Raw genomic sequence first — 23774 nt, forward strand, 5'->3', positions numbered from 1 at the left:
ACGTTTGCTACTTAAAGGAAAGACATGTTTCGTGTTGTTTCAGTTTACATATATTGTTCATGAAGTACTGATATTATGGTGCTACAGTGCAGAGTTTTATTTCTTACAAGAGAGGAATATGTGGTATAGTGCAATACACCTCCTTTCCAGTTAGTGGCACTATGCACCTATGCGATTGAACAGCGTATGTATGTATGTGGAGAAGAAGAGAAAAAGCGCGTGTGAAGAAGTGGAGTAAAAGAAAAGATTGTTAACCTTGGCTGTGACTACTTTGTTCTTACTACATACACAACAAGAGGCCTTCGCAAGAATCTGAAAATAGTGGGTCTGCCAGAGAAGTCGGAAGGTTCCGGCTCACTCTCGGCATTTCTGTGAGACATGATCCCTAAAAGGTTAGTTCAGCCTGTTGACTTCCCTGCATTGGACATCGAGAGGGTCCACCGATCTCCCACCTTTGCATCTAACAATACGAATTCAGCTCAGAGAAGTATTTTAGTTTGGTTCCTACGGTTTACTGATAAAGAAGAAATTATGCATTATTGGCCCTGAAGAAGACTGTTACTCACAATGGCTCGGAGCTTCGATTCTACTCGGATTTGTGGCCTGCTGCAGAAACGCAGCGAGTTTGCGACCGTGGGTAAAGCTCTGGCCGCCCGCGGTGTGTATCGGGGTTTCGCCTATCCGGCCAGACTCAGGTGTCTGCACAATGGGAAGATTACACTGTTCAAAGATCCAAAGTCAGCCAAGGCTTTCCTTTATTCTCTGGACGTTTAAATTTTGATTTCTGTTTGAGGTCTGCACTTGATTTTCGGAGGAAAAAACTGACGATTCCATTGGACGTATACGATATAACTCTTTAAGGTAACCCAAAATGTTATTGCCCGCCTCGTAGGTTTGTAAGGTTTCAAATATTATCTATACGTGCCGGTTATGAAAGGGTAGTTTTTTATTTTTTAGTTCAAATTTAAAAAATTTGTTTATTCTAATAATTATTATCCCAATGGTTTCACATATCACTGTTTTATGTTTGGTATATTACTCGTTAGTGGAGCGGGTCGTGACGCGGCCGTTTAACTTGGTGGTATTATGTTATTGGCTGTTTCAAGGCGCCTTGTGTTATTTTGTGACTTCTTGATATCATCTGTGCCTCATCATTTGGGGATGGGGTCTTGGGGGGAGGGCTTTTCGGGTTTGTTTTATGTTCTCTTTGTGGTACTCTTCAGTTTGCATTTGGTATCTCATACTGGCATCATACTGGCATAATCTGTTGTATAACTCTGCACGTTACTCTTATGACTCTACACTTTCTGTATGCTGAACACACTTAAATTAGTAACTTGGAACGTAAAGGGCATGGGCCATGTAATTAAAAGGAAGAAAAATTTAACATTCCTTAAAAAAGAACATATATCTATCACGCTGCTACAGGAAACTCATTTATCTGATAAAGAACATATGAAGTTAAAGAGATTTGGTTGGTCAGATTTATTTTTCCTCATACACGTCAAACAGTATGGGCACTGCAATCCTTATTCATAAAAACATCCCATTCATTTTCCAGCATGTAGAATATGATTCCGAAGGACGATTTGTGTTGATTTCAGGTTTAATTCTCGGAAGACACATTACTGTAGGAAATGTATACGCCCCAAATATAGAGTGTCCTAATTTTATGTCTCATGCGCTATTGAAATTTAACCAGTATTGCAAAAACAATGGTTTTTTGGGAGGTGACTTCAATTGCGTACTTGATGGAAATTTGGATAAATCAGCACCCCAGGTCTCAATTGGTTGTAAATCCTCACATATTTTGCGCAACTCTTGTAAAAACCTCGGCCTGGAGGACATTTGGAGAGAGCTGTTACTTTTTATTCTCACTCTCATAATTCCTATTCAAGACTGGATTATTTTTTCATACCTTTTGAATGTATACATCATGTGAGTTCTTGTTATGTTGGCCCTATTGTGTTATCTGATCATGGTCCTGTTTATTTAGAGATAGATATTAGTATATCAATTCAGAATTCAACCTACTGGAAATTTAATACTTCTTTCTTAAACAATACTAACTTTCACTCCTTTTTTAAACGTAAAATAATTCAATATTGGCAGGACAATCAATTCACCAGTTTCCCCTGCGGTAAAATGGGATGCTGCCAAAGCCATGCTGCGAGGCTACCTTATTGCTTATGCTTCTCTGATGAAGAAACAGAACCAAAAGAAGTAAAGAATTAGAAGCTGAAGTATACTTTCTGGAAAAACAACATAAGACTCCCAATTCAAGTTAATTGGATTTTGTTAAATAAAGCCAGAGCCAAACTTAATCTAGATCATACAGAACATGTTAAAAAACTATTATTTTTCAGTAAACAGCGTTATTACGAATTTGGAAACAAGCCAAGTCACCTTTTGGCGTATCATCTTAAAAAAAGGAGAACGAAAGAACCATAAAAGCAGTTAAGACATTTGAAGGCAGAGTGACCTTTGACCCCTTGGACATTAACACTGCTTTCTCTGATTTTTACAAAACTCTTTATATAGCTGGGTCCAGCGGCTCCAGTGAAAATTTGCAATTTTTTATGTGAGGTTTCCCTTCCTAGCTTTTCGGAAGATGCTAGAGCTTCTTTAAATGCCCCTTTTACTAAGGAAGAAATTTGGAAATCTATGCCAACTGGTAAAGCTCCCGGCCCAGAGGGGTTTCCATTAGAGTTTTATAAGCAATTCTGACCCAAGCTTTGTCCAATTTTAATGCAGGCAATAAATAGTAGTTTAGATTCAAATTCTATGCCTGAATCCTGGTCATTGGTGGTGATCAGCTTGCTTCTGAAAAAAGACAAAGGCCCAGTGAATTGTTCTTCTTATCGCCCAATTAGCTTACTCAATGTGGATTATAAAATTATAGCCAAATCTTTAGCTCGCCGGCTTGAAACTGTTTTGCCTTACATTGTCAACCCAGATCAGACAGGTTTTGTGAAGTCCAGATATGGCACTGATAATATTTGTAGGGTGTTGAATATTATTGATCATTTGAATGCTACCAAAGAACCTGCCTTCATTGCATCTCTTGATGCTGAAAAAGGCGTTTGATAGGGTGGAATGGCCTTTTCTTTTTGCAGTATTAGAAAAAATAGAACTAGGATCTAATTTTATCGGCTTGGTTAAACTTTTATATTCCAACCCTATGGCTCAAGTTGGCGCTAACAGAATGTTGTCTGACAGATTTGCAATAAGCAGAGGCTGTCGTCACTCTCGCCATTGTTGTTCTCTTTGGTTATCGAACCATTGGCTGTTGCTGTGAGAACTAATATCAATATACATGGAATTAAAATAGGTCTAGAGGAACATCGTATATCCCTTTATGCAGATGATGTTCTTCTCTATCTCAAATATCCCGAGACCTCTACTGAAGCAATTCTTGCCGTAATTGAAAAATATAGTAATTTCTCAGGGTATAAGATCAATTTAGACAAGTCTCAGGCACTGTATTTGCACACTCCCCCCGAAGCCATTACAAAATCCCCTTTTAATTTAGCACTTTCTGGATTTCAATATTTGGGAATCAATGTCACGCCTAATTTGGTCGATTTGTATAAAGCCAACTATCCCGAGTTAATTACGAAAATTAATCAGAACCTATCAGATTGGTCAATTCTTCCAAATTCTTTTTTTGGTAGGATTAATGTTATAAAAATGGATATTCTTCCGGGACTGAATTTTTTGTTTCAAAATTTGCCATGTTATTTAAGTGCAGACTTTTTTTAAAAGGATTAACTCCTCAATTTCGAAGTACATTTGGAATCATAAAAAACCTAGACTCAAACTTTCTGTTTTGATGAAACCAAGGGAATCTCTCCCTAATTAGGGCCTGAGCACGTAATGGTGCGAAGCCCTATTGTTTTTCCTCGGGAGTATTATTATTAGGGTCCGAGCACGTAATGGTGCGAAGCCCTATTGTTTTTGCTCGGGAGTATTATTAGGGCCCGAGCACCGAATGGTGCGAAGCCCTATTGTTTTTGCTCGGGAGTATTAGGGCCTGAGCACCGAATGGTGCGAAGCCCTATTGTTTTACCTCGGGAGTATTTATTTTTATTTTTTTTTCTTCCCCCCACACATTGGCCAATTGGGGTCCCTTACCATGCTCGAAAACTCTTGAAGTTTGGCACACACGTCAGAGTCGTGCGACACTAGGATTGGACAAAGGTTGGAATACGGGCGTGGCGGGGGGCTCTGTAGCGCCCCCTGTAATGCAAAAACAAACATTGGTGCACAGATCGGGCAATTATGTACGCACATGTACGAGAGTTGGTACGCATATAGATCTCATCGACCCGAACAACTTTCGCGCTCTAAACTGAGCTCCGCCCAACAGGAAGTCGGCCATTTTGGATTGTTTTATAAGTGCATGCGGTGAACTTTTAAATACTCCTCCTAGGGAATTCATGCGATTGACATCAAACGTTGTGAACATGATGCCGAGACATTGCACTTGCTAAATTGCGAAGGGATTTTTGATATCTCGAACGGTGCTGCCATGGCGAGGCGACAAAGTTATGGCGAATTCAGAGAAACAGGAAGTGTCTAATATCTAAAGCAAAAAATGTCTTATTGTGATGACACGCTGTGTGTATGTTCGGCCAAGGATTCCGATCGCATCGATGTGCTTATTGTGAATCTCGGACATAGCGCCACCAACAGGCACCAGGAAGTGTGTCAGTCACAACAGTTGCATGTGGTGAACTTTTAAATACTCCTCCTAGGGAATTCATGCGATTGACATCAAACGTGGTGAACATGATGCCGAGACATTGCACTTGCTAAATTGCGAAGGGATTTTTGATATCTCGAACGGTGCTGCCATGGCGAGGTGACAAAGTTATGGCGAATTCAGAGAAATAGAAAGTGTCTAATATCTAAAGCAAAAAATGTCTTATTGTGATGACACGCGGTGTGTATGTTCGGCCAAGGATTCCGATCGCCTCGATGTGCTTATTGTGAGTCCCGGGTATAGCGCCACCTACAGGCCCCAGGAAGTGTGTCAGTCACAAAGGTGGATTTTTTGTCAGCTGCATGCGGTAAACTTTTAAATACTCCTCCTAGGGGATTCATGCAATTGAGACCAGACTTGGCCACCATGATCCAGAGATATTGCAGATGCGAAATTGCGAACGGATTTTTGATATCTCAAACACTGTTGCCATGGCATCGTGTCAGATTTACTTTTATTTCAGGCATATTTAAGGCTTTTGGCGTGCTTAGATTAACTTGAAATTTGACACATACATCACATTTGTCGGCTGTTAAGTGTGGACAAAAAGGTCAGACAAAGGTGTGTCTCTTAAGTGGCTCACTAGCGCCTCCATTTGTCTAAAATGTGGGTTTCATTTACCTACAGTCCCCAAATGGGTCAGTAACAACATAAAATAGTCCACTGATATTTACCCACTTGATGCACTTGCCCACCGTGCATTGTTTTCTGGAAGGCACCGTATAGCGATAAAAAAACGTGCGAAGGCCCGTCATCGCTGCTTGCAGCTATATTTTTCAGTTATATTTTTGGTCTGCACAAATCAAACACATGATTTGGATTATCTGGTTTCTTAACAGATCTGATTCTCGATGGACAGGGATTGAATATTCAAGATGCTTTCCTAGATTATGTTCACTGCCATTTATTCATAATATACAAAAAGTGGAATCTCTGAATAATATTTTGTCAAATACTCTTTTGGTGTGGAAGGATATTAAGAAATATTTAGCTATTCCAAATGACATATCTTTTAAGTCTCCTATCGCACTCAACCCTGATCTCCCCCCAACCGTACAAAATATTGGTCTTTTGCCCTGGAGGTTAAGAGGAGTGTCTGAGTTTGGCCATCTATTTGATAATGGTCAATTGAGGTAATTTCAGTCATTTAAAGTGGGAATTTCACCTGCCAGTAATGATTTTTATAAATTTCTGCAATTACGGCACTTTTTAGAGTCATACTCTAAAGAAGGAAATATACAATTTGATCTCACGGAAGTGGAAAAACAGCTCCTCTCTTCATTTATGCTTAAGAAAAAGATCTGAGTTATATGTTTTGCTGTCTAATGTTGGTCCTTCAACTTTTGATTCGCTGAGGGCAATATGGGAAAAGGACTTGGGATCAAATTTTAGTAATGAGGAGTGGTTATCTGTTTGTACATGTGTTTTCCCCAAAGGTGTCTCAATATCGGCCCACAAACAAAATTATAAATTTATCCACAGGACTTATCTAACTCCAGTTCGACTTCATAAAATGTTCCCCAATTGTTCTCAGTTATGTTTCAAATGCAGGACGGACATCGGCACAGTGATGCATGTATTTTGGGATTGTGAAAAAATCAAAGGTTACTGGAAAGAGATCCATAAGATTATTCAGATTATTGGAAAGTCTTTTGTATTATCTCCAAATGTTTACCTTCTGAACTATAAAACTGGTCTGTGCCTTGACTGTGACAGAAAGTGTACTGAACTTTTGTATATACTTAACGAAAAGATGTATATTATTACTGTGGTCAACTCCTCAGATACCCTCATTCAATATGTGGATAAGTCAAGCAGCCACACTTCTACCTCTGGAAATACTAACTTGTGATCTGCATCAAAGATCAGATGCTTTTTGGTGAACTTGGTCTTCTTTTTGGAAATTTCTGGAAGATGTTCAGTAGCTGATACATCCTTTTAATTCTTGGTCTATAAAATTACCCTGTTATTTACTTTGATATGCCCTGCTGTATTAATAATAATAATAATAATAATAATAATAATTTAATTTTTTTTATTTTTTTTATTTTATTGTTATCCTTTCCTATTATTATATTGTTTTGGCACCTTGTCTGTCTATGTATGAACGTGTATATCCAAAGATTATAAGGTGATATGGCCTATGTGGTTGTATATGCTGTGAGACGCCGGTACCACTGGGTTGTGTTGTTGTTAAAATAAAAAAATAAAAAAAAAACACATAAAAAGGATAAAATTCTTGGGGGAAAAAACCCAAAAACAAATGAAATTAACCTTGGCTTACTCAGGGGAAAATGACCTTTTTCCATTTGAAAAACAGGGATATTGAAATAATTATCTAGGCATGGTTATTAGAAACAACGAAAGAACTTGGGATCCAATAATTGTTAATGATAGGCTTCAGATTAATAGTTATAGTGCATTAGTGCAACTGGGAGTCTTGGGCTTTTGGTTTCCCGTAATGGCTTTTACAATGGATTGTAAAAATCTTTTGTCATATGTTCAATGTATTAGACTACAAACTCAGAGAAACCTTTTAACAAACTGCTCTTTGACCTTCTCCAGTGAGAGTTTTTTTGTGTAGCCACCAGGCCCGGCTCCACGGGGTTCAGAAGACAACAATTAAAAGCTGATCAATTAATCAGTTCCGACAATAGCATGATGTGTATATACGTTTATTTGGTGAAAATGGTTGGAAATACGATCTTGTATCTGAGTTATTGTATTTACAATATATAACCTTGTAAAGTGTCTAGATGCCTTGTCATTCTAATCTATTATTACTTCCTTGAATTGTTTGAGATGTTATGTTTTAAGGCTGTAATGTGGATAATCAGTACCTTTCTTTAAAATGACAAAGTTACCCATAGTTTTACCAATTAATATTCCCAGAAAGAAGCATTTTAGCAACAGTTTACTTCAAAAGCGGAACATATAGGCAGAAAGTATGACGTTACCGTGTACGTGATCACAGGAGAAACTGTCGGTAATCTTCTGAGTAGAGAAACTGTTACTGAAATGGGACTGGTTAAAAGAATAGAGCAAATAAGCACAGTTTTTGAGGGCGCCAGCACTATGAAAACAGAGCCTGTGAAAATTCACGTGAAAGAAGGTGCAGAGCCATATGCAATACACACTGCAAGGAACGTGCCATTACCCCTAATGCCTAAAGTTCAAGCAGAACTGAAGAGAATGGAGGAACAAGGTGTAGTGGAGAGTCACGCAGCCTACAGATTGGTGTGCACCAATGGTTCCAGTTATGAAACCCAATGGAGCAGTAAGAATTTGCATGGGACTGAACAAACTAAATGACAACATAAAAAGAGAGGGATACATGCTTCCCACTACAGAAGAAATCCTAGCTAAATTAGCCAGAGCAAGCATCTAAAGAGCCTAAAAATGTAAATGAACTGAGGAGAGGGTTAGGCCTTATAAACTATATGGGCAAATACATTCCAAACCTGGCAACGGAAGGGGGTCCCTTGTACTGTATGAACTGCTCAAGAAAAGTAGTGCATGGATATGGGATCAATCACAGAAAAGTGCATTCAGCAACCTCAAGAATGCACTCATTAAAGCACTAGTTCTAGCACACTATGATCCTGGAAAAGAAACAGTGGTATCAGCGGACGCTAGCAGTTACGGGGTCGGCGGCATGTTACTGCAAAAGGACAATAACGACTAGAAACCGGTTGCATATTGTTCCAGACGACTCAAGTTCAGAAACAAGGTACGCTCAAATTGAGAAGGAATGCCTTGCAGGCATATGGGTGTGCGAAAAGTTCTACAAATACCTAGTAGGTATGGACACATTCAAACTGATCACTGATCATAAGCCGCTAATACCGCTAATCAATAGTAAAGACTTGGACACTGTGCCAGTGAGATGTCAGACGAGACTTAATGTAAAAGCGGAGTATGCTCCTGGCAAAACCTTGGTCATTGCGGATGCATTATCACACAGTCCATTAAATGTCACAGAGGACTTCTTGACAGCCGACGTGAGTTGTCATGTGAATGCAGTCATCAAAGGTTTTCCGGTATCACAGCGGAAGCTGACAGAAATAAAAACAGAGACACAAAAGAATGAACAGTTACTGATTGTGGAGAAATTTGTAAAAGACGGATGGCCAGAATATACAAAAAGCATCCCTAACAGCATACAGTGTTTTTACAAATGGAAGAGTTTCTTATCAGTGAGTGATGGACTGTTAGTGCTTGGGAATCGCATAGTCATTCCTAAAGTAATGAGACATGAGGTCCTTAACAGAATTCACGAGGGACACCAAGGATTATCGAAATGCAGGGCAAGGGATAAAGAGACTGTGTGGTGGCCTGGGATTTCTGAAGATCTCAGGAAGAGGATAGACACATGCAAATTTTGCATTGAGCATAAACGTACACAACACAAACAACCACTACAGCCTACCCCATTGCCAGAAAGGCCATGGCAGTGAATAGCCATAGACTTGTGTATGCATCAGGGAAAACAATACCTGGTGGTGTCTGACTATTATTATTGGAAATCCTTCTGTTACATACCACAACATCAGAGCACATTGTACTGAAACTTAAAGCTTTGTTTGCGAGGTTAGGCATACCCGAACAAATCGTTAGTGACAATGGACCACAGTTCACCAGTGAAGTTTGGAGAAACTTGTGTGTTATGTATGACATGCAGCACATTACTTCTAGCCCACACAATCCACAAGGAAACGGACATGCGGAACGGGCAGTACAGACAGCAAAACACATATTGAAGCAGGATGATCCGCTACTCTACCTACCCTACAGAAAAACCTCAGACCAAAGTGGCCAAACAGAGCTAAGGTGAAAGAGAATGACAAAACAGCAAAAGAAAATCAAGCATACTATTTTAACAGGCGACACGGTGTGAAAGACTTACCTGTTTTGAAACCTGGGGATTCCGTGATGAAGTTGGATGAGGAATCTAAATGGAAAGGACCAGCGACAGTGATGGCAGAGAGCACCACTCCGAGATCTTATGTAGTCGTTGATGAGAAAGAGGGGAGAGAGGAGAAACCGCAGGCATATTCAGTTATTGCCTGAAGAAGTTCCAGAAAAGACTGAAATAATGACAAGTTCAGACCAGACACACACAAGGTGAATCATAGTATAGACTCAGAATTACCTGCTGAAAATGTGAAAACAAATACATTTGTCACAAGGTCAGGCAGAATAAGCAAACCTGCTGTTCGTCTTGACTTGTAAGAAAGTCGAGGGGTTAAAACATTCTCAGGGGACAATGTTTACAATGTGTTGAATGTTTAGTAGTGCTAAGTGAAGTAAAATATAAATATGGTAAGACATATCTGAGCTTTGATGTGTAGCCATAGTATCAGGTACTGTTATGGTAATGTTATTTATTGTTTAAAAGAAAGTAAGTTATTAACAGTACAAATATTGTGTTGTAAAGTTATTGAATGCAAAAGAGGAAATAATGTGAATGATGTTAAATTCATACTGTTGACAGAAATATGTCCCTGAAGTATTTGTATAAAAGGGGGTGTCAGGGTATTACATATTATTGTGTGTGTTATAAAACATGCAACCATTAGGGGGCCACAGAGAGTGACAGAGGCCAGAGTCCAAGGAGACGAAGAAGAGAGAGTTTGCGAGAGACGAAGCACGTGTTCGGCGGTGTATTATATACTGCCCTCGCTAGTATATATATAGTATTTTTTTGCATCATCTTTACAGAATTCCTTGTGCATGATCTTTAAAAAGACTTCATCTTCAACTGAAGGAGCAAGCTTGTAATCTTTCTCCGTCTGAGTGAAAATCGATTTGCTCACATCTGTATGTGTTGGCCTTATGGGAGACTCGTTTTGCTCACCTGACAACTGTACTTTCATATAGATGTTGTTCTCACATGGCGTCAGGTAACTAGGACGTCCATTCCAAAGGAGGTTGGTTTTATAAGAACAAACAGCAGGTTTATGGGCACCATTAAGGCAGACGTTACCAATAATGACCCATCCTAAATCCAAGCGTTGAGCAAAGGGTTCGTTGTGCTGACCATTGCACTGATCTCGTACCTTGGGCACACGAATGATGTCTCTGCCAAGCAACATGAGAATTTTGGCATCATGTTCAAGAGGTGGAATCTTGTCAGCTACAGGTCTAAGGTGGATATGATTGTGTGCAGCTTCCGGAGTTGGGATTTCACTCCACCATCTGCCGACTCTACAATGAAACCACTTGCTCTCCTTCCAGCAGCATACTGTACGTCGTTCCAGAGCATGTCTTAAGTGTATACGGACAAGCATCACCTTGGATTTTGAAAATATCAAAGAAGGTTGATTTAGCTAGTGACACATTACTCTGGTCATCTAGTAGCACATACATTCACACTTTCTTTTCAGGTTGTCCCTTTGGATAGGCATTTACTAGACAAATTTTAGAACAGGATTTGCCTTCGAGTCCTCCTCCACAAACTTCGGTGCACATCGAGGTAGTTGCAGCTGATGCATGTGCACTTTGCTCCCCACCATGCTCATCCACTGGTGTAGAAGAGTTCGCTATGATCCAGGGAGCTGGTCCTGCATGTAAAGCTGAGATGAGTTGATCACTGTCACATTCCTCACAAAGCACCACAACTTTACTTGATGTGCTGTTGAAGCACAACATCTAAAGCATATAAAGTGCTGGGACAAAATACGCTTTCGCTCTACAATGCATTTTAGTCTGAAAGCTCTGTACTTTCTTAGTGAATGGGGTTTTTTGTGTAGAGGGCATTGCTTATCTGGATCCTCCTTTAAATGCTCAAAAGGGAGAGGGTTCTCCACCTGCGTTCTGTTGACTGAAAAGGAGGCCTTAGGTTTCCATGATTTAACTGGATGTTGGTTCTCAACTCTGAATGGAACAGTACTGGCACTTGAGAGGAAAAACTAGGGTCATTTCTCATTTCTGCTTGCTGACCCACAAATTCAACAAAAAAGGAAAAAGGAGGATATGGAACAGAATGATCTCTTTTGTAGTGAGAGCCTTTACTCATCCACTGTTCTTGAATACTATGAGGCAGTTTCTCTAAGATTGGGTTTATTCCTCTTCTGTAACAAGGAAGTTGAGCCCAGGTAGATAAACTTCTTTTTTGCTGCTAGAATTTCAAGAAGTAAGTCACTGAGCTCTTGCAGCTTCTTGCAGTCTTTAATTGAACATTTGGGGAAATCGTGAAGTCTGGAGAACAGAAAAGCCTCGATAGCTTCAGGAGAACCATAGCTTCGGTCAAGTCTCTGCCAGACCATATCAATGCCCTCAGCTGGATTATTGACAAACTGCTCTGATACGTTTGGCATGTTGCAGTGACTCCCCGCCAAGCCACTTGATAAGATCCAACTCTTCACTAGGTTTAAGGTTCAACCCCTCTATTGCATTGTTGAAGCTGGACTTCCATGACAGATAACTGGCAGGTTGATCATCAAACACTTTAAGCCCTGCAGTAATGAGATCTCGACGAGATAAATAAGCAGCCAATTCAGAAACATCTGTAGAATTAGCCTTTGCTGTAATGGGAGTCTGAGCTGTGACTGGAGTTTGACTGAAAGAATCCATATGATGCACTGAGCGAAAGTTGGAACGGTCCACATCTGCGGGTTGGGGACAATTATCTACAGAAGAAGAAAAATGTTTTTGAACATATTCTCTTGTTCGTTCATTAGACTGGTGGATTGATGAAGCATTAATTTCTTTCCTCTTAGATTCATTCATTTCTGATTTCACAAATGCCTCGAACACTTCAGCTTCCGCTGACGCAGCCTCAGCCTTACACTCTTCTTTTAAGGCATTTAGAGTAGCTTCGATGCGCGCTCTCTCAACTTGCATCTCAATCTCTCGTTTAGCGAAGGCAGCTCTTTTACGTGCTCCTTCTGAGCTTGTGCTGCAGCTATGCTGCTTGAAGACTTACTTGATCTTCCTGAAGAGGATGACGAAGATGATGCAGCACATTCTGACCTAACCTCTAGGCCTTCTGGATCGACACTTATAGGATTAGCATTTGACATTTTTGAGAGAAGATGATGCATCTCCACTTCACTTAGGATCTGGAAGTTTGATGTCTTTTTACTTTATTGCCCTCGCTATGTGTAGACAGACATAGCTATGCAGCAAGCTTAACACTCCTCCAAAAAAGACTTGAAACTGAACTAAATCCAAGTGTAATTTAATGGAAGCGGTGTAAAACTGCAAAAGACAACAGTGGAAGTATAGATGAACATAAACAATTTAGCAATAAATAGAACACCATACACAGCAGTAGTGTAAACAACATTGCACACAGTTTACATTTCCCTTATGCATATGCAAATGTTCACACAGGCTTTAAAATAAATGTGCTGAAAGACTCTTAACAATAAATGCCCAGATTACATGAATCCAACAAGCAGAGGAGTACTTAAGTCTCGTATATAGTACACACATGTACCTTCATATAACATCTCCAAATACAACATTATAGTCTAACAAAACATCAAAAAATTAATTTAGAAAACACTTACAATGCTTTTTCCAAGAATAAATTAAGTGTGAATGGAGATTTGTATCATAGGTGTGCGCACTCATACAAATACCAACAAAATGGCTGAACAACATGTGCTCGACGTAAATATATACAGGTCACCAATAGGGGTCGCTAAATTACGAAACCCGAAGGCTGAAAACAGCACATATGTTCACGTGTTTAATAAAAGAACCAAACTGGTTAATGCCTCCGAGTGGATATATACACAAGACAGATTCCACATCATTTTGTTTTCACCCATATAGTCCTCAAAGAGCTTTAAAAGAATGCATGGTCTCTTACTTAATGAAAGGCATCTGGGATATGGGGTAGGGTGGTTAGAATCTCTTTCTCACAAATAACATCCAAGCTCAACTAAATCACCTTAAATCATGTGGTAAAATTGTTATGGTATAAAAGTGTTATGACCAGATGATTACAAAAGGTATAATATTTTCATAATTGTAAAAATTTTTATAAAAAACACCAACAGAATAGCATACCCAGGGTACAGCATGGTGGTAATTTTTTTTTTTTAATCAAGGTGGAGAAAGTAATACTGTAACTACAGTGGTGTGAAAAAAGTGTTGGCCCCCTTCCTGATTTTTTTATTTTTTTGCATGTTTGTCACACTTTAATGTCACACTTTTATGGTGCAGTCATGAACACTGACCTTTACTGAGGAAAGTGAGGCCTGCAGTTCTGTGGATGTTGTTGTGGGGTCTTTTGTGACATCTTGGATGAGTCATCACTGGGCTCTTGGGGTAATTGTGGTCGGCCGTTCACTCCTGGGCAGGTTCACTACTGTTCCATGTTGTCGCCATTTGTGGATAATGGCTCTCACTGTGGTTCACTGGAATCCCACAGCTTTAGAAATGGCTTTATAACCTTTTCCAGACTGATAGATCTTAATTACTTTTGATATAATCTTTTGGTCTACTTCACTTTGTCAGTCGGGGGGGTTGGTGTGGATTTTGATTTTACTTAATAATATAAACCTTTAAAAACTGCATGTTGTGTTTATTTGTGTTATCTTTGACTAATATTTTAATTTGTTTAATGATCTGAAACATAAAAGTGTAACAAACGTGCAAAAATAATAATAAATCAGGAAGGGGCCAAAACATTTTCACACTACTGTACAAATAAGTCAATTTTTATTTTTTAAACACTGCTATTTTATACGAAGAACTATTTTCACCAATATCTTCAACAGATCTCTGGAGCTGTGTAAAGTCCCCTCCTGCTTTAAACTCTCCACAATCGTCCCATTCCCCAAGAAACCCTCCATCACTGGACTAAATGACTACAGGCCTGTCGCTCTGACATCTGTTGTCATGAAGACAGTTGCCTTTGAACAGCTGGTATTGGCCCACCTAAAGTCTGTCACAGAACAGATGCTGGATCCCCTACAATTTGCCTACCATGTAAACAGTTCAGTGGAGGACGCAGTCAACATTGGACTGCACTACATTCTGCAACACCTGGACTGCCCAGGGACATACGCCCGGATTCTGTTTGTTGACTTTAGTTCGGCTTTTAATACAATAATTCCGGAAATTCTTCACTCCAAACTCCTAAAGCTCACTATACCCCCTTCCAGTCAGTTACGTCAGTGGATCACCAGCTTCCTGACAGACAGGAAACAACAGGTGAGACTCCAACAGCCTGGTGTCATCTGTGGAGGCCTTCAAGTTTCTGGGTACTACCATTTCCCAAGACCTGAATTGGGAGTGCAACATAAACTCTATCATCAAAAAGGCCCAGCAGAGGATGTACTTTCTACGTCAATTAAGGAAGTATGGTCTGCCACAGGAGATGTTGATGCTGTTCTACACTGCAGTCATAGAATCTGTCCTGTGCACATCCATCACCATCTGGTTTGGTGCAGCAACAAAACAGGACAGAAACAGACTGCAACACACGGTTAGAACAGCAGAAAAAATAATTGGCGCCCCCCCTGCCCACTCTCCAGGACTTGTACGACACAAGAACCAGAAACCGGGCAGGGAAAATCACTACTGACCCTTCGCACCCTGGACACAACCTCTTTCAGCTCCTCCCTTCTGGCAGGCGCTACAGAGCTTTGTTTACTAAAACTGCCAGACACAGGAACAGTTTCTTTCCCCAGGCAATCACCCTGATCAACAACTCACCATAATTATATTCACTGCTTCTTATCATAAGTACTGCATTATCAGGACTGTCAATCATCACATCATCTGTATATATTACACACACTACTGCTGCTATATATTGCACAAAAAGCATATTGCACAATATTCTTATTTGCACTCCCACACTTTATGTACATTAATGATCATTCATAGTCCATATTCATATTTTATTTTATATATTTTATTCATTCTATATCCATATTTTATACTCATTCTGTCTATATTGTATCTCATCGTCTGCATTGTTTTCTTGTATACGTAGTATTGTGTTATTTATGTATGTACCTTTGAGAGTCAAGACCTTTGAGAACCAAATTCCTTGTGTGAGTCAACACACTTAAAATAAAACTGATTCTGATTCTGATTCTGAGAACGAAAAAATTGCTTCATCTTTTTTAATCACAAATACTGTGCACACCTCTACACTAATACTTTCCTTTGTTGATTTGGGTGCTTTTGCTCATTGTAATGCTGGAAGGTGAAATTGCTTTTCATCTTCAGCTTACTAGACAGTTTACCAGACACCTAAAGGTTTTGCACTAAAATTGACTATTTGTAGCTATTTCTGATGACTGCTGAGACATGAAGGTGGCCAATACAGAATATTGTTATTTACTATAATGTATGTTTAGATTATTATTGTAGCCAATTTGTTGTTGCAGATGCTCATTTTATTCCCCCATTTTTATCATACAATACATTTCAGATTCCTACTAAAATAATTATAAGTAATAATAAATGTTATATTAAGATTAATGAATGCTACTTGTCAAAAACGATAGGTAAAGGTATATATTTACACAATATTACAATAGTGTAACAAAAATGCTTGCATACATATAGTTCATCTGGTTATTGCCAAAGTTCCTAGTTATTAACTTTCATACCAATTAAATACTGTTCCTATGGAAATAGAGATCATGCAAGGATTTTAAGTTAATCAGAATTCAGACCAATTTTGACGTAGAATGAATCATTCAGCTTAGTGATATTATTATATGTGTACAGTCTAGTTCAGACTAACAACTGGCTTTTTTGTACATTAGCACTTTGGCAAAGCTAGTTTTACAGTGATATGTATGTAGCATGTTATGTAGTATGTAGATGTTATGTAGCACAGACATCAATTTAAACATGGCAGAAGCCACATCTAGGAAGACTGGCAAGGGTTACACTGTAGCGATAGCACTTTATTTTCTAGTTTTCCCTGAAGCTGCAACAAACAAGGGGAAGCGCAGTAACGAGAAGATAAGGGAACATCTTAAAGTGGTCTTCTAAATGGCATGAATTGCACCTACTGTTCTTGACTAATATGAGAGTTTCATTGCACTTAAGAACAAAGGCATTTAAGACACATCAAAGGAAGTCATAATTCTCTTGTTCTTACTGACAAATGTTTTGATATAATTTATGTTGAGCAATTACATTTATGGCTTTTCCTTGATTTATGTCAAGTCAAGTCAAGAAGCTTTTCATGTCATTTCAACCACATATAGCTGTTGCATTACACTGAAATTTGACAACGTTTCTCCAGGACGATTGTGCTACATAAAACAAAGACAGAGCTAAGGACTTGAGTAGTCCTACCTATATAAAGTGCATCTGTGCAACCTGGTGCAAACAGTGCAAGACAAAAGACAAGAAGACAAAAAGTGGAACGATGGGGAGAGTTTTATTTGTATGCATGGATGTTTGCACAGTCCGAGAGGACTGACAAAAAAAGGACGCCTGACAAATCCGCTAAACACTCACACCATTGTGGTGAAATTATTCTATTCCAGGGCATGAAAAGGGAATACAATATATGTACTTTCACAGGCTCTGTCTCATATAAGGGTAGTTCATCCCAGCCAGTACATTTACTGACATGTTTTTGGGATTCCAGAAGAAGCTGGAGAACCTGGATGAAGCTTGTGTGAACACAGGGAATGCTTACACTGGGGTGGTAGTAGCTTAGTGGTAGCTCAGTGGTAAAAGCATTAAGCTTCGAAGGTTGCAAGTTTAAATCTAAGGACCACCAAGCTGCCACTGCTGGGCCATTAAACCTTCAATTGCTCAGTTATATAAAAGAAATTAATTTAAAGCACTCTGGATAAGGTTGTCTGCCTAATATCATACAGACAGTAGCTGAATCATAGTTAAAGCTAAACATTCATAAATATAGACAGTGCAGTCAAACATGCAGACAAGCCTATTAATCTGTACATGTAATTCCTGAAATAATGAAAGAAGATTTATTGTATGAATTTGTTGGTGTCCCATTTGCCATGGAGTCACATTCAACCTTGTTTTCTGTGAGAAATCACTTCATATTTGCTGGGAGAAGAATCACAGCTAACACAAAAAATGTAAGTTACCTTTAATAATACTGTACAAGGCCTCACTATTATGCTAACCAATTGGGGAAAAACATTTTTTTTTAATTTTTCACAGTTGTTTAAGTTATTCGTGTTTATTTCAGCAGTCCTTTTTCTACATAAGCTACCCATGTATGTTTATTTTCAGGGCAAGTTTATTGTGCCCAGGATGGCATAGGAACAAGACTATTTTTGTTCAAAAGAAAAATAGGGGAAATAATATATACCATGGTTATTGCACTGGAAATGGTAGAAAGCGGAATTTGCCCACTGATTCCCCTTGCATTTTTCTAAGAAACACTTAAAAATATCACTGGTCACACGGTATTGGGGAGAATAGAGCAAGAGCATTTTACTGGCCATATACTGGTTATATGTGGAGAGAATATGTGAGGGATAGATTTTGACTGGTTCTCACAAGGAAATTTTGGTTGCTGTAAGCATGGCATTAATTAACTGCATTAATAATAATTACAGTGGAAGGTGTGTGCTTGCATCTTTGTTCTGAGGCTCAGCTAAGCCATCATGTCTTGCACATAGCACTTGATATTATAGTCACACTCTCCAAAATGATTCCGTTTGTACCTGTAATATGCAAGGCAATACATCAATGTTAACTGCATATAAAACTGGAGCAAACAGGTATGTTTATACAGGTTTAATTAACAAAGCAAACAAACAAAAAAAAACAGAGATTCAATAATAAATGAGTACAAAATTGTACATGGTAGCTTTGGTCAAACAATATATTTAAACATTCAAAGATAAAATGGCAATAGTCAAAACAAAGGACTCACACACAATTAAACAGCTAAGAAGGGACTAAACAAAGGTAAGATTTTTGTGTTTCATTGTAGGAATATTGAATAGAGCAGGAGTCGGCAACCCGCGGCTCCGGAGCAGCAAGTGGCTCTTTCATCCCTGCTGCGGCTCCCTGTAGATTTGGAAAATAAATATTTTATTTAAATTTATTTTATTTTAGTTAGTTTTTTAAAAAAATGTAATTTTAAATTCTAAGATTATGATGCTCATCTAACATTAAAATAAACCGTGTTTAATTTGTTTGTCGCTCAAAATATGCGTCATAACTGCCGACTTGCGAAATCTGACACACAGAAGCAGATGCATTTTTGGTTTGCTGCAGCCGGCAAGTTAAAATTTTTATGTCATAAATACGAAGAGGACTCAATTAGACATTGAACATTTTATTTGAAAGTAACCTTCAAGGGGGGCACGGTGGCTTAGTGGTTAGCACATTCACCTCACACCTCCAGGGTTGGGGGTTCGATTCCCGCCTCCGCCTTGTGTGTGTTGAGTTTGCATGTCCTCCCTGTGCCTCGGGGGTTTCCTCCGGGTACTCCGGTTTCCTCCCCCGGTCCAAAGACATGCATGGTAGGTTGATTGGCATCTCTGGAAAATTGTCCGTTGTGTGTGTGTGTGTGTGTGTGTGTGTGTGCCCTGCGATGGGTTGGCACTCCGTCCAGGGTGTATCCTGCTTTGATGCCCGATGACGCCTGAGATAGGCACAGACTCACCGTGACCCGAGGTAGTTCGGATAAGCAGTAGAAAATGAGTGAGAGAGAGTGAGTGAGAGTAACCTTCAACCCAGCATCTTTTTTGTTAAGGTTAGTTCATTCATTCATTCATTTTCTACCGCTTATCCGAACTACCTCGGGTCACGGGGAGCCTGTGCCTATCTCAGGCGTCGTCGGGCATCAAGGCAGGATACACCCTGGACGGAGTGCCAACCCATCGCAGGGCACACACACACACTCTCATTCACTCACGCAATCACACACTAGGGACAATTTTCCAGAGATGCCAATCAACCTACCATGCATGTCTTTGGACCGGGGGAGGAAACCGGAGTACCCGGAGGAAACCCCCAAGGCACGGGGAGAACATGCAAACTCCACACACACAAGGTGGAGGCAGGAATCGAACCCCGACCCTGGAGGTGTGAGGCGAACGTGCTAACCACTAAGCCACCGTGCCCCCAAGGTTAGTTCAAACTTTTTAAAATATTTTTGTTTGCTTGCAGAAATAAAATTTCGTTTACTCAGTAGCAGTTCATTGATTTCATAAATGCAACACACTACAGTTTTTTCTATACTTTCCATAAAGGTAAAAAAACGATATATATGCAGTGTTATCTTCATTTTAGATGTCAAAAGGGTTTTGTGGCTCCCTGTGTTATTTTTCTGTGGGAAACGGGTCCAAATGGCTCTTTGAGTGTTTAAGGTTGCTGACCACTGGAATAGACGATAATGCCATTATATCATTTTGAATAAATACTGGGGAAAAAGAAACCTTGTGTGATCAATTACTGTATAACCCAAGTGAATTCTCAGAGAAAACATTTCTGGGGGTTTTTCACTCATCTTAAAGATTAAATCTAAAGAGAGTTTAAATATATTCAATTTCTGTGTTTTACCTACATTGTGTGACCCTGTGAGACAAAACTGGCAATTATAATGAACTATAGATGTTATAAAACCTCACATATTAGATTAACACCATGTTTATAGTTTTCCATAAATAAATGCATTATAGAATAATTGCTTCTAAAAAGAAATTTGTAGATCATGAGTGTAATCTATATACATTAGAAAGTACTGGATGCGACGAGGGAAAATTTTACTGTTTACACTTTCTTATTCAGCAATTTATTGTAAGGCTGTCACACTTCTGACAACATTACTCTAAAGTAAAAAATTTTCTTTTAAATTTTATTAAACCTGCAGAAGAAATATCATAATGTCTTATTAAATCATTTCTATGTACGCAACCAGACACACCTCCCCACCCAACATTCAATGTTCTCCTGATGATTTACACTGCAGATATGCATAGCGGATCATTAGATCAAGGACTGCATGATAGCAGTTCCCTGCATGCCCTGATTCCCTCTCTGTATCAGGATGTGAAAACACAGGAATATCAACTTGGTTAATCTCACACCAGCATTAGGTGCCTACTTCTGATTAGATGAAAACACAGGTTTGACTAATGACACATGAAATGCTAGCTCAATTGTATATGAGGGTGTAGTTCTAAACAGTATAACAGTGTTTGCATGTCTAATTATCTTAAAGGGATCTATGAAACAAGGGCAGGTTCAACAGTAAATACTTTATATCCAGCCACACCATCTGCCTTGGTCTGTTTTCTTGGAACTTTTGTTGTTTCAATGCTCTTTATATTCTAATGTACATATTTACAAATTTACTCAAAACTCCCCATCTATTTATTAATGGTAGGCAATTTGGTGGGTTTCTATGACTGTGTGAATATTGGAGGGAGATCACCCAATGCATAATAGAACAGGGTGTGGCCTAGCTATTTAAATCCTGTTCATTTTTCCTTCAATTAGATCTAATGAACCATCCAATTTTCTAGTTCTACATAGTCTACTTGTCGATTTGATTGTGCATGTAGAGTATACTACAGCATCAGACATTGCCATTGCTAATTTACAGACCTCTGCAATATTACTCTCAGTGACCTCTGACTGAAAAATGTATATATCATTTTCTCCTACATGGAAAACTACCTTTGAGAAACTATGCTTGCATAGTACCATAAGATTTCCTGCTATGTCTGGCACTGGTGATGCGCGGGTCGTCTCATAACCCGCGGGTTGGGTTGGGGCGGGTAAAAAAATTGTCACCTTACTGCGGGGCGGGTTGGGGCGGGTCATTAAAAGCAAAATCTAAAAAAAATATTTTGGCATATATATTTTTCGATTTTATGTGATTCTTTGATAAGGTTACAATACGTAGGCCTACGTAGCAACGTAACTTGCGTGATGACCCCAAATCTTTGGCTTCGCGTCATGAAAGCGCCAATCAGCTCCCGCCACAGCCACAACAATAAAACAGATAATTAAAATGGAAGACGAAGTGCGAGTGAAATTAAGGTCGGGAATTTACAAAATCCGAAGAAAAGAAGGTAAATCTGCAAAATCTAATGTTTGGGAACGGTTCTCAGAAATTGTTGCAGCAGGAGACAACAGCAGTATCGGCTACGTTAAGTGCAACTCGTGTGAAAAAATATACAAACACGAGAGCCACAAAACGGGCACTTCCAGCATGTCAAGGCATATTTGTGAAGGGTCTAAGAAAAAGGCCGACACGTCTCAAAATATTACCGCTTTTATCAAAAGTAAAGTACCAGCACATGTCAAGTCCGAGGTTACAGACGCTTGTGTTGAATTGTGCTGTCAAGATCTGCGGCCCTTCGACATAGTATCTGGAGATGGATTTCATACCGTAGCCCAGTGTCTAATTAACATTGGTTCACGTTACGGACGTGTGGATGCCAGCAGTGTACTCCCTCACAGACAAACTGTTTGCGACAGAGCCAAAGCAAACACGACAGAAAAAAAAGAAATCCTTTCAAAGAGCAAAAATAAAGCTCTGGATTATGGCATAGCTATTAGAACTGACATGTGGACTGATGAGTTCAACAAACGGGCATACACGGCGTTTACTGGTCACTTCATTAATGACGACTGGAAATTGGAGAGCCGTGTCATAACCACAGCTGAATTTGATTCTACTCTCAAAAAGACAGCGCACAACATCCACGACCAAATCATTAAGGAGCTGCATGACTTTGGTATTGACCCTGCTCGCTTATCAAAAGTAATGTTTGTAACTGACCAGGGCGCAAACATAAAAGCTGCTCTTCGCAGCTACAAGTGGATGCCGTGCACAGCCCATGTCATTAACATCGTTCTCAAACACACGTTTGATATAAAAGAGAACACACCAACATACGTGCGTGAAGTGAGTGATACCATTGAGAAGTGCAAAAGCCTCGTGAGATACCTGAAAAAATCCGAGACTGTGGTACAGCTCCCACACACTGTGACGCAGGAATGCGAAACCCGATGGAATAGTAAAGTTGCGATGATGCAGTCAGTCAGTAAACAGTACCGTGAAATCCAACAGGCCTTGAAGGAGAAAGATCAGCTCCACAGAATTGATGGCATTCAGCTGGATGTGTTGAACAAAGTTACTGAGTTTTTGTTGCCTTTTAAAACTGCGAGTGAAGAGATGGAGGGTGAAAAGTATCCAACTATTCAACTGGTCGTGCTTTGGTTTTTTAAACTGAAGAAACACTGCAAGCCCCAATACGGTGATCCGGAGTACATGGTTTATATTCGGGCACTGGCAACGCAGCTGCTAAACAAGAAAATGTCCATCAGCGTCACCCACAAGCTTGGAACGTTTTTTTGTCCCCGTTTTAAGTCCCTGAAGATGTTTCAAGCGGAGGAAAGAAACGCCGTGTACGACCAGGCCAGAAGAATTGTCAGGGAATTTAACTGTATGCTAACACCTCCAGCAAGTGTCCCGGCGACGGAGCCACAGGCAACGCCTCGAGGTGAGTAGCACCAGCGAATAGGGCTATAGGCTTGGGTCTTACGTTATAGCTACAGTGGTCTAATGTAGGCATATGTGTAAAATATTAAATATTGTTATATTTTACTTTTTAGTTGACGAAGCCGAGAGAGTCAAAAGAAAAAGAGATGAGTTTAGTGAATGAGAGGATGGAAGTGAAGAATTTGCCGAGAGAGACGAGGTTCAGCGCTACATTGAGGGTCAGTTCTTCTGGGACGGAGAGGACATTCTAAACTTCTGGCAGTCGCAGTCAACCGCCTTTCCCGTGCTTGCCAAAGTGTCAAAAATGATTCTCTGAATCCCAGCCACAAGCGCATAAAGCGAGCGCACGTTCAGCTCCAGGCTATGCGAAATAGATTAAATCCGGGTACAGTGGATGCAATTCTTTTTTTGCACAGTGAACGTAAAAACGCTAAATGAACATTTCCGTGTGTTAAAAAAACAAAAGTTCAATGTTTATGTAGCATAGGCTGTAAACTGTATGTCTATAAAAATCTGAAAGAGATTTTGTTTGAGCCTTTTTCTGTTTTAAAATAGGCTACTGTAATTTGT

General features: G+C 39.5%; 2 protein-coding genes across 3 annotated transcripts in view; both read left to right on the forward strand.

The window, feature by feature from the left end:
- Positions 1-23774, forward strand: part of drp2 (dystrophin related protein 2) — a 148012-nt gene continuing 124238 nt past the window's right edge. Inside the window, exon 1 of one of the 2 annotated variants that reach the window (XM_060884403.1) lies at positions 1-861. The gene's annotated coding sequence lies outside the window, so the exon portion shown is untranslated. The remainder of the gene's footprint in view (positions 862-23774) is intronic. The other variant, XM_060884405.1, reaches the window with a different exon arrangement.
- LOC132856391 (uncharacterized) lies at positions 8463-15578 on the forward strand. The gene is made up of 2 exons (XM_060885975.1): positions 8463-9889; positions 14500-15578. Exons 1-2 carry the CDS (start codon positions 9783-9785, stop codon positions 15212-15214), a joined length of 822 nt encoding a protein of 273 aa, XP_060741958.1. The 5' UTR covers positions 8463-9782; the 3' UTR covers positions 15215-15578.

This window comes from Tachysurus vachellii, chromosome 13 (assembly GCF_030014155.1).
Source record: "Tachysurus vachellii isolate PV-2020 chromosome 13, HZAU_Pvac_v1, whole genome shotgun sequence".
NCBI lineage: Eukaryota > Metazoa > Chordata > Actinopteri > Siluriformes > Bagridae > Tachysurus > Tachysurus vachellii.

Excerpts from the sequence above, each read along its gene's own strand:
- LOC132856391 (XM_060885975.1), top strand. The coding sequence starts at position 9,783 with ATGAGAAAGAGGGGAGAGAGGAGAAACCGCAGGCATATTCAGTTATTG. Across the intron at positions 9,890-14,499 it reads TCAGACCAGACACACACAAG|ATCTCTGGAGCTGTGTAAAG; the intron begins GTGAATCATAGT and ends TATCTTCAACAG.